The following is a 15,927-nucleotide window of genomic DNA, read 5'->3' as shown; positions in this document are numbered from 1 at the left end:
TAAAATTTATTTTTTATAAGGACACAATTTTTAGGCCAAATGTCAAATCTACCAACGTGGAAATGCATTGGTCAATGTATATTTTAGTACTGACAAGAATAGCAATAGCAATAGCAGTAGACTTATATACCGCTTCATAGGCCTTTCAGGCCTCTCTAAGCGGTTTACAGAGAGTCAGCATATTGCCCCCAACAATCTGGGTCCTCATTTTACCCACCTCGGAAGGATGGAAGGCTGAGTCAACCCTGAAGTTAACTCTCATGAGAGTCAGCAAAAAAAATCTGCCAATAATTTCAGTAGGATATACGGCAGACTGTATATAGGAATTTTACTCCCATGCCATTTAAATCTTATAGCCAAACCCAAAGTGTTTGATGGGCTAAAAATACTTTAAGTATAACACGTAACTAAAACCCTGCCCACTCCTTCATATTTCAGGAAAAGCTGTTTCTAGAGGAAGAAAATTATGGATAAATGAGGTGTTCAGTGCTTCTCTACATGCTTTTAAAACATTTCTTCCAATATTCATGGTAATCTTATCCTGGAAAAGTGTAAGAGATACAATCAGAGAATGTCATGAACCAGAGAATGAATGGCTGCAGAAATAGTCTCCTCACTGTCTGCTGCTATTCTACCAAAAATATTATCTCTAAAACAATGAGCTTAGATGGAAAACTGTATGTAAGAAAAAACATATAAAACAGATCCTGAGAATGCTCTGGATGTGGATGTATTTAACATGAACCCCATGTTCAACATACAGATAGGTGGTCACACATTCAATTTCCAATGTTACAAATAATGCCAATCTAAACTCTTAAAAGGACCTAAAAGACTTGCAGTTAAATTCTAGTACTTCAAATTGCACAACTCTATGAAAAAATATTTGCAATGCCATATGCTTATATACAACTGCTACTAAAAATTACATCAATGGATTTTTATTTTTTTAAATTTGCTTTTCATTGATCAGTTTAGTCATTTTAAAGAGCTTAGGGCTTGCAGAAAGTAGGACGTGTAAAAAGGAGGACATGTGTTTGAAGAACATAGACCATAAACTCATTCTCAATCTGTCCAGGGTGCTTCGATAGGGGTGTTCAATGTACTGTATATGGCAGCCAATACAGTTATTGGCCCCTCTCTGTGTGATCTTTAGAGCAGTTGTTCCTTGATTCTCCTGACATCTTTGGAAGATCAAGCCAAAAGTTTGTATAGCCCAACTTCACTTGATCCTGTATGTTCATAAAAAGAACACACCAAAGGTGGGATTCAGTCACCTTCCCTATTGGTTCGTAAATATGAGCACGCACACGCTTGCTTCACTCACATGCACCATGTCTGCACATGTGTGCCTTCTGTGCATGTGCACTGCTCACGCATTATGTCGGGGTGGGTGGGTGGAGACTCCCACAGCCACCATTACCGGTTCACCTGAACTGGAGAGAACTGGCTGAATACCACCTCTGGAACACACTCAATATCAATGTTTTCATTTCCTTAGACCTATCTCCCTTTTTTCAATTGCTTTTGTATTGCATCACTATCTTTGGAGGCAGCCAGTGAGTAATACAATTATTATACAATCTTGCTTGTCCTACGCTGTGTTTTTCCTCATAGTTAAAGTCAGGAATCACTTGATTATGCAGGAAATGGACAATAGAGAAAAGATGAACTCTTTCACTAGAATACATCATGCACCTTAAGAAGCATTGATAGGGCACTGACTGAACTTGTTCAGTGCTGGTATCATTGTCATTACCACATTCAAACAACCTTTATGTAGTTCTCTATCAGATTACACACATTGCATGGAAAAGCTTGGTATTTATTAAATTCAGAGTTAAGGTCTTTGTGTTTGTCACTTGTGCAGTCGCCTAGCTTTGACTCTCCTGCTTTATCTCAGAAGCTGCCTGTTCTGTATCCTGAAAACTACAACAGCTCTTAGAGAACTGCATAGAAAGTGCATTGTTAGAGGACAGCCAGTGCTTTGGCACATGGAAACTGCCTGCCACTTTCTGTGACCCATAGGCAGAAAGCAGCACTTTTTGAGCTTCTCTCTCTCTTTCTCTCTTTCTCTCTCAATCTCTCTTTCTCTCTCTCATTCTGACCTGCAGCAGATAGGAGACTGCTGTGGGAAGTTGGCAAGGACTTTTTGTCATTGCTTCAAATTCCATCTATGCCTTCACAGATCAGCTAGCTTTGCACAGCTTTAAAAACAAAACAAAGAAACAAGGATGGACATCATCCTGCTTTCCTTTTTTGACCCCATAAATATTGGAACTGAACGTCTCCATGTGCTATGGATTTCCAAACAGTTCATCAAGTTCTTGTATCCATTCATCTCCTGGACCACTTTTAATGATGGAATCTACAAGATCGGTGCTTTCAGTTATATTTGGAAAGGAGCCTCCAGTTCCTTCACTGCTATAGCTATAAGATATGTCTTGAGTGGGATTCCTCTCGTAGATCTGACCTTGGCTGCTCTGACTGAAGCTACTTCCTGGTATTTGTTGTGCAGAAGACTGATTAAAACCAGTTAGAGAAGAAACTGCCTGACTTATTGTAGCCATAACCATTGATCTGGATTGGTTATTGGTTCCTTGTTGTCCAGGGAGTTGTTGCAACATCTGTCTCCCTACACCTGAGTTCAGTGACCGAACTGCTCCATTTGTGTCCATAATAGATTGACCAATACTTTGAGGAAAATGTTGCTTAGGCAGCCTTTGCTGACTTGATTGCATTGAGTAAGCAGATCCATTATTGAAAGATCCAATTTCATTGCTAGTCCTTCCAGGAATACCTTGCAGTCCTCTTGCCTGCCAGTTTGCTGTTCCTTGTGCGACTGACCCCATCATATTTTGAAGTCTGGGGGCTTGTGTTCTGGTCATAACTTGTCCCACAGGTCCTTTCATTTGCTGATGTTGTTGAGCTACAGTAGAGTTTACTAAAACATTTGGACCAAAGCTGCTGACTATGCCAACTCCTTGCGTTGAACTGGGCTGCCTTGGCCCCTGACTTGGATTGTGTGTTATATTTATATTATTTTGGTTTGGGTGCTGCAACATTTGGCTCATTCCAGAGTTCATGTTGTACATTCCTGGCTGGCCAGTCATTGAGCTGCTGTAAGGAGTCATTCCCATCTCAGGCTGACTACCTGTTGCAGAGATTGCTGCAGTGTTCTGAGAGGCCCCCAAAGACATCATGCTAGCATTCTGAGGTATCATTTGGGAAGTCCTCATGCTCTGAAGGACAGTCTGATTTCTTACTGCACCTATATCTTGTGGAGAACCTAAAGAAGCAGAAGGAAAAAAAGTTAGAGTGAACTTCAGTCTACTGAAAAAATTTGCAGAAATAATTCAGGCAGCTGGAAGAAGTTGGCAAAATATTTTTGCAAAATATATGCAAGACATTTTTATATTAATATTCAGACCTTTTACATATATGAATACCTTCTAAGCTGTGTTGTAAGTTCTGACTTGCAAAATTCTGACTGACCAGAACATCATGTTAGAAGAGCATTTCACTTAGCTTACAAACAAGGTTACATGTCTCTAGAAAATGCTACCAAGAAAGTCACTTTTACAGCCATGTTAGAAGGTAGTAATATGACTTTTACATAGCAGATAATTTCTTTATCTAGTAGAAACACAATCAAGTTACAGAGGTGGATTTTTTTCATTCATTCATTCATACATACATACATACATACATACATACACACACACACACACACACACACACACACACACATACATATACACATATATGAAAAAAATCTTATTTTCTTATTTTCTTTTGACCCCCGAAATAAGCACTTGGCCTTATTTTCAGTCTTCTTATTTTTGAGATTCAGAAGGTGGCGAACGTGGTTACTGCATGGCTGCTGCTGTGTTACAATATTTTCGGGGAGGGCTTACTTTCGGGGGGCGATAGCTTATTTTAGTGCATGCGCTCAAAACCTCAATTGGGCTTATTATCCGAAGAGGTCTTATTTCCGGGGAAACAGGATAGATAGATAGATAGATAGATAGATAGATAGATAGATAGATAGATAGATAGAGTTGCTACAGACGGAGAACAGAATAATATGTGGTGATTTTACAGTAACTAAACATTTAGGGCTGTGGGATAGAAGGCAAAAAAGGCTTTAGTGCACAGATACAGTATGTACCCATGGCAGGTTATTCTATACTTGTACCCTGGCATACTCAGAAGCACCATTTGACCTTCACATCTGAAGTGCAGCGCAGCTGTTGTTCTATATCATCATATTACAATCTTGTTTAAAGTTTTGAGGATAAATGTTTTCTCTGTTTTCAAAGAAGCAGAGGTTAAGCGCCTGGTTCAGATTTTACATTATTTAGCAGCCTGACAGATGCTGAAGGTCATGATTACACGGGACTACCATTACGCAAGCATTCATTAGAGATCTATTTAAAAACGAAGAATTGAACAAGTAAACAATGATTTTGACCATTAACTAACTACCCAAAAAACTCTTTTAACTATTCCCATTATCTTTTAAAATGAAAACCGTGCCAATTGCTGAGAGGTTAATCAATTTGTTATTGTTTAGGAGTCATATGTGAATGGATCTTCTACAGCGTTGTTTCTAGTTATGTCTGCAGAAAAGAGAAAAAATGCTTCACCCCACCCTATATTTTACACAGAGATGGTGTATTGACAAATCAATACTGTAAGCACATTTTACTCCACCTTGAACCAATGTTGAGGGATCAGAAAAACCTTTCCTTATTAAATTCTAGCCTCTTCCCGATGAAAAGGGATGCAGAGGCAGAGCTGTCTGGGAGGCACAACTGCTTTCTGGAAAACAAATATGCCCTTACGTTTATACTCTCTTATTTAAAAATAGTTATATGAATTTTGACTGTGCCAAGAGTTCAGTCTGTTTCTGAATATAATATAAGAAAGTGAAATTTCCTTGCTATATTTTCGCTACAGTAAAAAGACTATGCAGCACATATATGTATAACATATATTTCTTAGTTTAGGGGTCTCCAACCTTGGCAACTTTAATTCTGGCAGACTTCAACTCCCAGAATTCCCCAGCCAGCAAAGCAAAGCTGGTTGGGGAATTCTGGGAGTTGAAGTCTGCCAGGCTTAAAATTGCCAAGGTTGGAGACCTCTGTCTTAATTAATACCCTGTCTTTTGTTTAAAAAGACAGCATATATATAGTACTCCCTCTTTCCTTTTTCCTTCACAACAACTCTGTGAGGTTGGCTGGGGAGAGAGAGAGAGACTGGGCAAGATCTGATTTAAAAAGAAACCAACCACATCTATGTCAAGGTGGTATTTAGCTGGTTTGCATCGGTTCTCCCGAACCAATGGCAGAAATTTTGCCCGGTTCGGCAAACCGGTAGCGATGGCCAGCTGACTACGCCCCTGAACCTGTACCCCCGTCGCCGGTTGCTCACCCTGCCATCTGGTTGCCTCTCGCTTGCGCCGCCTCTTTGCACACCGGCTCTCAAAAAAGCCGGTGGCTGGCTGCAGGCCGCTGAAAAATTCTCTGGTTGGTGAAAAAAACTGACTTGCAAGGCAATGGGATGCACATGTGCGAAGAAGATGGTGGCGACGCCAGCTGCTTTTTTGCCAACCAGAGGATTTTTCAGTGGCCTGTGGCCAGCCACTGACTCTTTGAGAGCCGGTATGCAAAGAGGCGGTGGCTGGGAGGCTTCTTTGCCAGCCAGCCGCTTCCCAGTAGTGGTGGATGGCTGGAATCCACCGAAAACTCCAGTCAGCTTGCCTTCCAGACTGGACCAGCTGCCGTGGAAAGTAAGCAACCGAAGAGGTAGTGGTGTGGGAGGAAACGGGGAAATGGGGGTGACTAGTGAAGGGAGGGTGGGGGTAGCTAGGGAAAAATCCTAAAAACTTTCCTACCTTTTCCTGTGGGCATGGCTCGGTTGAGGGAATGTGTCTGAGTGGCCATGGGCATGAGTGATGTCAAGTTGGCCTAACCCTAACCCTTATATAAAACAGGGCTAGAAGACTACAACAAATTATGTATTCTGGAAAATGCCATTAGATTAAATGTTTATTTTGTAATTAACAGAGGGTTACAACATTTTTATCTTGTAAATAAGCTAGAGGTTGTAAAAATATTGCATGCAATAAAAACACTTGCTTTGAGCTGTAAGAGGGCAGTGATTAAGGAAAAAATAGTATTATATTAAATGTACATAAAATCAACTGTTTTAATACCATTTCTAAACTCCTAAATGTTGTTTTCATACAGGTTTCCTTCCAAAGCAGGAAGCTGGACAAGAGAAAAAGCTTTGCATATAGGACTTGTAGTTTCCACAACTGTCATTTCCAAAATGACATCATCAGGTGGCTATTGCCATTTTGTACTAGAGTCTGGGCATCTAATGCAAGTAAGTAAACTGCAGCATTTGTGTAAAGATATTAGGCATTGTCAACATTTCCCCCATTTTTCTGACTGCACTGACATTCTCCTGACAGTGTTTTGCTAATCAGGGTTATATAGGGTGAGGCTGGAGTTTGTACAACTGACTTACAAAGCTCTTAAACATTAGTCGTCTTTCAGGGTATTTACAGCTTCAGAACCAGCCATCCTTAGTCAATACTCTGATTGAAGCACATTTACTATATTTAAATATTTTGAAAGGTGTGGAGGGAGAAGAACTTTTCTGTTATTAAATTTCCCTTGGAAATCTTTTTTAATCAGGCTTTATCCAACATCCAAAGTTCCCCCAATGTCCGGGATACCCTTCAACCAGAAATACTGTATATTCTCCCATATATTCCTAGCATTTCCTAAACAATTGAAATCATTATTCCAAGGAATCTTTAGCCTCAGCTGATCTGATCTGTGGATATCTATCTTAGTCTGTTTAGCCATCTTGTTACTTTAATTATTTTTATTCAGTTTTGTTCTATACTTTCTGTTTGACATCACATTTTATTCCTTATCTTGATGTACATCGTCCAATCTTTGAGATTGGGGGAGTTTATAATACTGTAAACAAACAATTACACCACCATAAATCCAGAAATTCTCTCAACTGCATCTCTATTTTCTGCTTGGAATGGGAAGGGATCGATTTACATTTGAAATCTGCCATGACTTGGAAAATGTCTGGACTAGCCCTTACAGTATTTTGGCAAGATTTTTCCAAAGTAGTTTGCCATTGCCTTCTTCCTGGGGCAGACAGAGTGTGACTGGCCCAAGGTATTCCAGTTGGATTCATTGCCTAAGGCAAGACTAGAACCCAGGCATCCAATTTCTAGCACAATGCCTTAACTGCTACATCAACTGACTGTCTCCACTCTCATTAATGGCTTGCAGATTGAAGTAGGACAGACTACATGTTGTGAATATGCTTGCTTGTTTCTGTCTCTTCCTGCCATCTGGCACTACAAGATGGTTAAATTTCTAATGCACTATGCAGAATATCTAAGAGGATCACTCCACTAATCAGAATTGTTTGTATTTTTTCAGCAAATGATTTTTGTAACCAATCTTGTAATTCAAATTTTTTAAAAGTATTTTTTGTGCTTGTTGACAGTGAAGAGAAAAGAAGGAAAGAAGCAGCATCTAGGTTTGTATGGTGACCTGGATTCAAAGGGCAATGGGGATCAGAGCACATCCAGATATGCTTGTTATACTTGTCAGCAACTCCTTAAGTCAAAGATATCTTTTCCTGGATAATAATAGCCATGTGAGCCTAGAAAGGAGTAAAGAAATCACAAATAGATGTGGTATGAGCCCACTCCTGTGTGCGTATCACTTTCTTCTCCATTATATCCAGGTTGCTGCAAAGTCTTAGTAGCTACTGCCTACTTGTGTTAGATAAGATTGTTCCTCCTGAAGATGCTTTTCTAAAATAACAAAGTAGTGCCTTTTTTACATAGATAATCGTTACAGAGATAGATAAGCATGTAAACATCAAAGAGGGATAAGCAGCTTCTGAACCCAAAAAGTATTTAGCTCTCACCTGGAAACTGAGTGACTGGTTGGACTGGATAAGGATTTCGCTGCTGTTGCTGAAAGTGCTGCCGAGGCAAATGTGACTGTTGCTGTAAATGCTAGAAAAGCAAAAGAAAAGGGGTTAAGAAGGGAAAGTTGCCCATTGGGTTGCTACGACAGCCAATAGCAGAGCACTGATACTGTTCCTTTACTAGAAAGGACTCTCCAAAGATAAGTGCTTATGTGGAGTGAGTGAGCAGTAGATGGCCTTGCATAGATCAAAGAGTTTAATTCTATTCCAATATTCTATTTTGTATGCTGGCTGCAAACCAGCCACCCATGGGAGTATCTCTGCTATCATTATTAAGCAGCTCCTGGCAGCTTATAACCAGCTGTTATCTTGCTTGTATGTATCCTTTTTATGTTATGCTGTAGTAGGAGAAGAGCAGGCACAGTTGGGGGGCAGAGTTAAACATGTCATCAGCTTAGAATCCTTACGTTGCTACAAATGATCCAAATCCACACCTCCTTTAAATCCCTAGCTAGTGCCAATTAAGTGCTGACAGTTAGTTTACTAGATTTTTGTGCACAGTCTTGATTAAATTTTATGTGCTACAATTTCATATTTGGTCCTGACCTTTTGTGCCTGACACATTCTTTTCAATCTGTTTATTTTAACTAATAATTAAGCTTAAAATTCCTTTGTTTACTGGTGTGTTTATTGTCTCCGGATCAAAAAGAATCAATTGCCAGGACAAGGGATCACTGCCCTGACATTTGGCAAAACAACTCATAACTACATTTAGAGGCACACTTTATAAGCTGCATGAAAAGTACTTTGACAGATTTCAAAACGTATCTATATTCAATTGCTGTACTGAATATTTGCTTATTAATGATCGTAATTTTTCTTTTAGAGCAAGTGGTTCCTGTTGGTGTACAATATATCAAGCAACGTCTTGCAATGCCCCCAACCTCCAGGGAATTTGAATATATTAATGCAATTGAATGTAGATACATTAAACAAACTGGCACTGAAAGTGTTTTTTCTTATATGAAAATATTGATTTAAAGTTTTCCATCCTTCTTCTTTGGACTCTATTACTTTAAACCAGAGGTGGCAAACTATGGCTGCATTATGACTTGTGGACAGGGGTGAGATTCAGCCGGTACAGACCAGTTTGGGTGAACCGGTAGCCCCGCCCACTCGCCCCTGTGCTAGTCTGTCCTATATTTCCTTTGTTTGAAACCCAGTTGATAGGCACGGTACAGCAGACTGCCGTACCTCAGCTGTTTTACTCACTAGGGCTGTGGCAGAAGTTTTAGAGCTGTTTTCAAATGCACTGGGCACAGACATTTCCACCCACTTTTATTTGGGGCGGGTGTCTTATACTCTGAAAAATACAGGACATTATAGTCACAACTATTGGAATCAAGGCACTGCCATTTTAAGAATGTTATGTTTCTGATCTGATTTCTCAAAAGCGCTTCAAAGAAGTATGAATCTGTATTTAGATCTGAATATAAAAAGAAGCAATTGCAAACAGCAGCCATGTGATCCTAGGAAAACATAGAACTACAGGCAATTCTTAACTTACGACAATTGAGCCCAACACTTATGTTGCTAAGTGAAATATTTGTTAAGTGAATTTTGCCCCATTTTACGAACTTTCTTGCTACAGCTGTTAAGTGAATCACTGCAGTTTTTATATTAGTAACACGGTTGTTAAGTGAATCTGTCTTCCTCATTGACTTTGCTTGTCAAAGATGATCACATGACCCCAGGATACTGTAACCATCATAAATATGAGCCAGTTGCCAAGTGTCCGAATTTTGATCACATGACCATGGGAATGCTGCAACGGTATGTGAAAAACGGTCTTAAGTCACTTTTTCAGTGCTGTTGTAACTTTGAATGGTCACTGAACTAACTGTTGTAAGTTGAGGAATACCTGTACTTTAATTCTGCCTGTGTCAAAGGAACTTTTGAGATAGAATTCAAAGTACTGTAGAACCCCAATGTTGTCAGTGTTGGAAAGGAATAGAATTAGAATAGAATAGAAAGAGCAGAGCTGGAAGGGACCTTGGAGGTCTTCTAGTCCAGCCCCCTACTCAAGCAGGAGAACCTAAACCATCTCAAACAAATGACTGTCCAGTCTCTTCTTGAAAACCTCCAATGATGGAGTGCCCACTGTTAGGAAGTTTCTCCTCAATTCCAGGTTGCTTCTCTCCTTGGTTAGTTTCCAACCATGATTTCTTGTCCTGTCCTCTGGTGCTTTGGAGAATAATTTGACCTCCTCTTCCTTGTGGCAGCCCCTCAAATATTGGAATACTGCTACACCCCTAATTCTTTTCTTTAGACTAATATTTAAGATATGTAGCAAAATGATATACATTACTTGTTCTGCCAAGATCTGCTGCTGCTGCCGTTGCTCCCTTAGAAGAAACTGTTGCTTCTGCTGCTCCATCATATGGAGTTGGGCCCTTTGCTCAATCAGCATCTGCTTCATAATGGCTGCTTGAGGTTGGTTGCTCAAGAAATTGGCATTGCCAGGATTTGTGCCCACATTACTGGGTCCTGAAGGTACAGCGGGCTGCATGGGACCTGTGGATCGAGACAATGCCACAGTGTGCTGGTCCTAAACAATGAAATATATAAAAGTATAAGTTAGATAACATGCAGGCATACAATACATTAAAAAAACAATATATTAAACATTCTCCTTTGCAAAAATTAGAATAAAAAGGAAGGGAACAGAAAACGGAAGGAGCAATGCCAGAGTCAGTCAACAACTTAGTGCTCTCCCTCTAACTTGGAATAACTATTTACCTAAATCCCAGTCAGTATCCCATTGCATTAAGTTCCATGTTTGATATCAAAAAAGACCTGAGAGAGTCCCCCAGGAATTATAAAATCTGGACATCATTATAGAAAATGTTTTCTGCCACAAATCTCTGATGGTATAAACTCATGAAATAGGGTCTTTCAAAAAGATTAGACTAGATAAGAGACCAGGCAGTATAAGGTTTAGTGCAATGTTTTGAATTAAACTTGGAAGTGTTAGGAACTGGTAAAACCTCTGTAATTAAAAAAGTTGCATGCTATGGAAAAACAACTTTAGCAAAACCGGTTGCTGCAATGTTTTGGATTTTAAAAATTTGTGAACACTTTGATAACAGTTTTGCAAAATACAGAATGTGTGTCAAATTTGGTGAATTTTTCAACCACTTTCTGTATTGGCAGAACATTACAAGGCAAAGTACATTATATTCTCAATTTCCCTCTTTTTTAATTACATCAATAAGTGTCAATCAACGGGAAAGAAAATTTCTTATACATAATCTCATAAAATCAGTCTTCACAAGTTGTTAGTGATGATGAGCACAATAACAGATAAAGTGTTCAGCACAGGCAGAGTAAAGTCCAAAAAAACTAGAAACATGGCCAGAATTTAAAAAAAGGCAGGACAAAGGGATTAAGAGGTAAATCTGAAATTATATATCAACAGCTTTCAGATTCAGATACAGGAATTTGGATATCTACCTAAATTTTGATTTGTTTTTCCTGCCTTGGATTTATTAAATGTAAATAGGTTAATCATGACTTTCTCCAGTATTCTCCCTCTCTCTTAAATAAATCAAAATAAAATACAGGCAGGATATATATGAGGAATGGCACAGAGGTTGGATTAAAAACAGTGATAATCACTTGCAAGCAAAGCTCAGTTTTCTTTTGTAAGTTCTGGATGTCAGTCCAGTAAATTTAATATTAATTGGTGAAATCATTGTGAATGAGTGAGCGGATGCTGTGGCAAAACAGTATCAGATGGTTTTTCTTCCTATCTATATAATCAGTCTCCGTAGTCTCATCATAATCATCTCTAGGTAAGATAAGGTTGATGAAAAGGGCTTCAGCACAGCAAGTCGCTGAGGGAATGGCTATTATTATGATACTTTTCCAATTAAAGGTATAGCTGCAAAATCTTATCCTACTAGGTAAGTTATCTTTCAAAAAAAATTCCACAGTGTTTCATGATGATTAGAAGAAACTAACTAAAAGTTAGTTTATAAACTTCCAATGAGATTTTAAAAAGACTGTTTTTAAACTTCCAATGAGATTTAAATAGCGTAAGCTTGTTATGACTGAATGCAGGATTCAAGAAAGTAATCCTTATGAAAAATATCCTTGTGAGTGCTTGTCGTTTATCTCAAACCAACATATCATGTATACCTGCAGACTTTGGCCAGAAAACTCCTAAGAGGGGACTGAAATAAATCTTTATAGCAAACCAGTTCATCAGCACTTTGACCAATAGCAATGATCACACAGCAAAGATGCATAACAGGAAGTTAGAGCTTAATTAGCAAGAGAAAATAAGAGGAAGAGATGTGCCTTTTAAAAACATATTCAACATGGCATTTTCTCTTTTGCCCTGTAAGGTTCAAGTGGAGCTTGAGAGGCATCTATTGCAGCTCATAAAGCTCTAAGTATTTTTAAAAGCTTCTTAAGCACCTAAAAATGGTTATGCACTACAAAGGATGCCAGTGTATTTGACTTTTCCTTCTAAATCCACCCATCTATCAAAACTGCAGGTAGCTCTGGATTAAGAGAAGCATGAGAACATCTACTTGGCTAATGTTTCTCCAATGCACCAGCAGGTGGCATCATGCGCCCAATTCTTGATGGCTTGTGTCAGCCTATTGGTGACTGATTGCTGCCCTGGGCGCTCTGCCTTTTTTTCCCGTTTCCACCCTCCCCTGTGCTTGCAGATGGCTTAATCATGACTACTGTTCCCTCCCCCTTCTCCTCGCCCTTAGTACTTCTGGGATAATGCTGCTAACATTCAGCCAGCCAGTCAAGTGTTACAGCACAGAGCAGGTAGCCTGGCAACTGAGAGTATAATACCGAACAGATGGTGTTCATACAGCATGATGGACATCACACACAGCAGCCTGAGACAATCCAGGAATTCTCCGGTGGTTTGAGGCCTCTTTACACAAAAAACGTGCTTGCCAGCAGCTTTGGGAATAATTTCCACCCTCTCCCTCCAATCTGACACTGAACCACTGAAATGATTTCTTATTATTTCTGTTTTGCTAACTGCATGGAAGGGATAGCAGTCTGGTGGCAGGTGAGATGACAGATGGAGGGCGGAACTCAGGGTATTGTGAATTAATAAAACCTTATGTTAGGCATAGGCAGAGAAAGGTTGTTCAGAACAACATATTTGGGAATGTTTGTGTGAGGGTGTTCTTCTGGTGGCAGCTGGGGGAAATTGTACAATGCATCAGCTCCTTCCTGAGCAGCACTCTGGCCATTCATTACCACATGATTATAGCAGAAGTGCTCATAGCATAAACTCACGGAATGTTTTGGTGACGGAAGGGCCAGCTCTGAATGCTTCCACATCTCTCCCCCTTTTTCCTCCCAAACAAAGAATCAACTCTTCTGCCACTGCTGAGAGCTGCAAGCACGCCACTGAAGCAACATTACCCTGGCTCAGCTTCCCAATTCAACACAGTGCTTGCTAAGGAGACTCCTGACACTTCTTCCAGAAAGCATGTTGCTCTTTATTAATGAGCTCAGGAAGCAAAGATGTACCAGGCTGTCACATTTCTAACCCTGAACAATGCATAATTTGTGACTGTGGTGGGACTGGGAAGGAAGAGCAGAAAAACACAATAAATGATATTTTTCTGGAGGAAAGAGGTGAAGGTAAGGAAAGGCTACAAAGGCTAATGGAAGAGGTTTCTTACAAAGGCAAAAGCATTCATAGTCTCAGGTATGCAAATCTGTGCTCCAGAATGATGAGAAGAATAAACAGTTGAATTATTTAACCTTTCTATCCACGCACATCTTCCCTTTTCCCCAGTTTTATTCCCCAGAGCTACCTGCCCCACCTTCCCCCCCCCCCCAGTGATGATTTATAGGTGAGGAAATGGGATTTTCAATGCTAAGGTCAGAGATGGCTGTCAGACATTAACTTGCCCCCCATTGCAAGAAAAACCCTTGGAAAGAGGTCCAGAGTTCCTGCAAGGCAAGCTTAGGGTGGTGGTGGTAGTGGGTGTATCAGGGGGAAAAAAAGATATGTAGCAACACAATCCATCATTTTCTGCCTTTAAAAAAATATCATTCTTCTTCATTCAGTAGTCTGTATGTGTCTGTGATAGTTCAGGAACAGCATCCCTATCCTATAACTTTTAAATCAGGAGTCATTAGAGACCCTTTTGATGTATCTCTCTATTGTCTCTGTGATTCAATATGTAGTGCTAGGTTTTAGAAGTTTGAGATTAGATCTCTTTTTAGTCAGAGGTTCACTCGGTAAATGCCCAAGCTGTACCTGAACAAATGCTCATGTTCTGGATGCATGTAACTGCAAAAAGAACTGTCAATCATCATCCAACAACCTGGTAGAAAATGATTCTCATGCTTTTGCAGCTACCTTTTATGCCTGGCTGAATGACAGAGAGGTGGAGAAGGAGGTCATTAGAATAGATCAGTCTGGTCTCCCAAAAGCAGCAGCCATAACAACACATTTCCACGTTCACACCATAATTTTTATTCTAACACACTTTAGAGGCAACATTTATTCTTCTTCAGAACAGTACAGACTGAACTGTACAAATGCAGTCACAAATGATACTTAGAAAAATGTTTTTTGTGCAGGATTTGTGAGGTGCACCGTGAACTAAATCAAATTTAATTCAGCATTGATTAATGGTAAAAAAAACAATCCCTCTATGCACAACGTTATCACATACTTTTCTACAGAAACGAGTACATGGACAGCACATGCTTCCTTTGAAACTTTAAAACAGAAGACACCTCATATCAAAATTAATGGTGGAGATAGTAGACAGGCTGTATTCAAGCCTTAAAACTAGATGGGTTAGATAGCTCATCTATCTAAGTAACATAAATATAAAATAACACAAAATAGGAGATATTGTATACTTGTTTTTATTACTCGTCAAGTATGGTACGTTGACCTGTTTCAGGTCATGGCATTACAATTACAAGGTATGAGGTAACAGTCAAAGCACCTGTTAATTTTATTTGCAAAATGTGTCCATCTATTGAAATATCTATCTGAGAATTTTCTCATGGTGAATCTGTCTTCTGAAATGAGTGGTGATCAGAGACAAAACCTGTTCAAAAATGATCCTTTGCCTTTAAATTGCTAGTTTACAATAAAGTGTCTTTGTTTTCTTTTACTTCTGCTAACTTTTTAGCAAAATAAATTTTGGTTGTACTATTTGCTTGAAAGAATTGTTGCTATTTCATTCTGTGACTTTGCAGTATTTATTTTATTATTTTCATGGGAGATTCAGCTTTTTCAAAATGGCATCACTACTTAATATCATTTCTGCCCTAGGACTATAACTCCACCTGAGTAATAAAATAATCAGTGGCAACACCTTGAAGAAAAGGATAGGAAAGTATGCTTTTTATCATTGGATGAAGAAATGTAGGAAAATGCCACAAAAATAAACTGCATATTTAATGTTTGCAGTTTGTAGATAAGATAATTTCAGAGGCTGCCAAGAAATAATAATAATAACATGGATTCCTAGAAAGATACAACTGATGGAAACACTTGAATTGTCAGAATATGCAAATAATATTAAGACAGAAAGCCCACCACAGATCAAAGTAAAGGTCTTGAAAAAAGCTGCTTTGTAAGCACTTTGCTGTCAAAAACAGAGTTTGCATCATTGACACTGGCATCTTTACAGAAGGTTATAAAATGAGACCATTTAAACATTAGAGGAAAGACACTGAGTCTCCCTTTGAAGTTAGCTCAGGTGTCAGGGATGGAGGTGTCTCATGACAGGTTGTTCTGCCTTTTCTTGAAAATTAATTTAGCGGTAGCATTTCCAACATAGCACTTTTTTTTCATACTAGGGGTGAAAGAATTTAATCCTTCCCAATATTAAGTCTGATGAACTCTGCACTCTGGAATACATCTTAGTCCTT

At 39.2% G+C, this 15,927-nt stretch overlaps 1 protein-coding gene across 2 annotated transcripts in view; it reads right to left on the bottom strand.

Annotated features, from left to right (window-relative positions):
* Positions 1–253: 253 nt before the first annotated feature.
* Positions 254–15,927, bottom strand: part of MAML3 (mastermind like transcriptional coactivator 3) — a 352,805-nt gene continuing 337,131 nt past the window's right edge. For both annotated transcript variants that reach the window (XM_087724365.1, XM_087724366.1), the window contains exons 3-5: positions 10,349–10,588; positions 7,978–8,068; positions 254–3,289 (exon numbers count right to left, since the gene is read on the bottom strand). In XM_087724365.1, coding sequence (XP_087580491.1) covers positions 2,298–3,289; positions 7,978–8,068; positions 10,349–10,588 — 1,323 coding nt within the window. In that variant the 3' untranslated portion in view covers positions 254–2,297. The remainder of the gene's footprint in view (positions 3,290–7,977; positions 8,069–10,348; positions 10,589–15,927) is intronic.

This window comes from Thamnophis sirtalis, unplaced genomic scaffold (genome assembly GCF_051295495.1).
Source record: "Thamnophis sirtalis isolate CommonGarterSnake01/CBP01778 unplaced genomic scaffold, rThaSir2_p1.2 scaffold_10, whole genome shotgun sequence".
NCBI lineage: Eukaryota > Metazoa > Chordata > Lepidosauria > Squamata > Natricidae > Thamnophis > Thamnophis sirtalis.
This window is presented reverse-complemented; position numbering and strand designations above follow the sequence as displayed.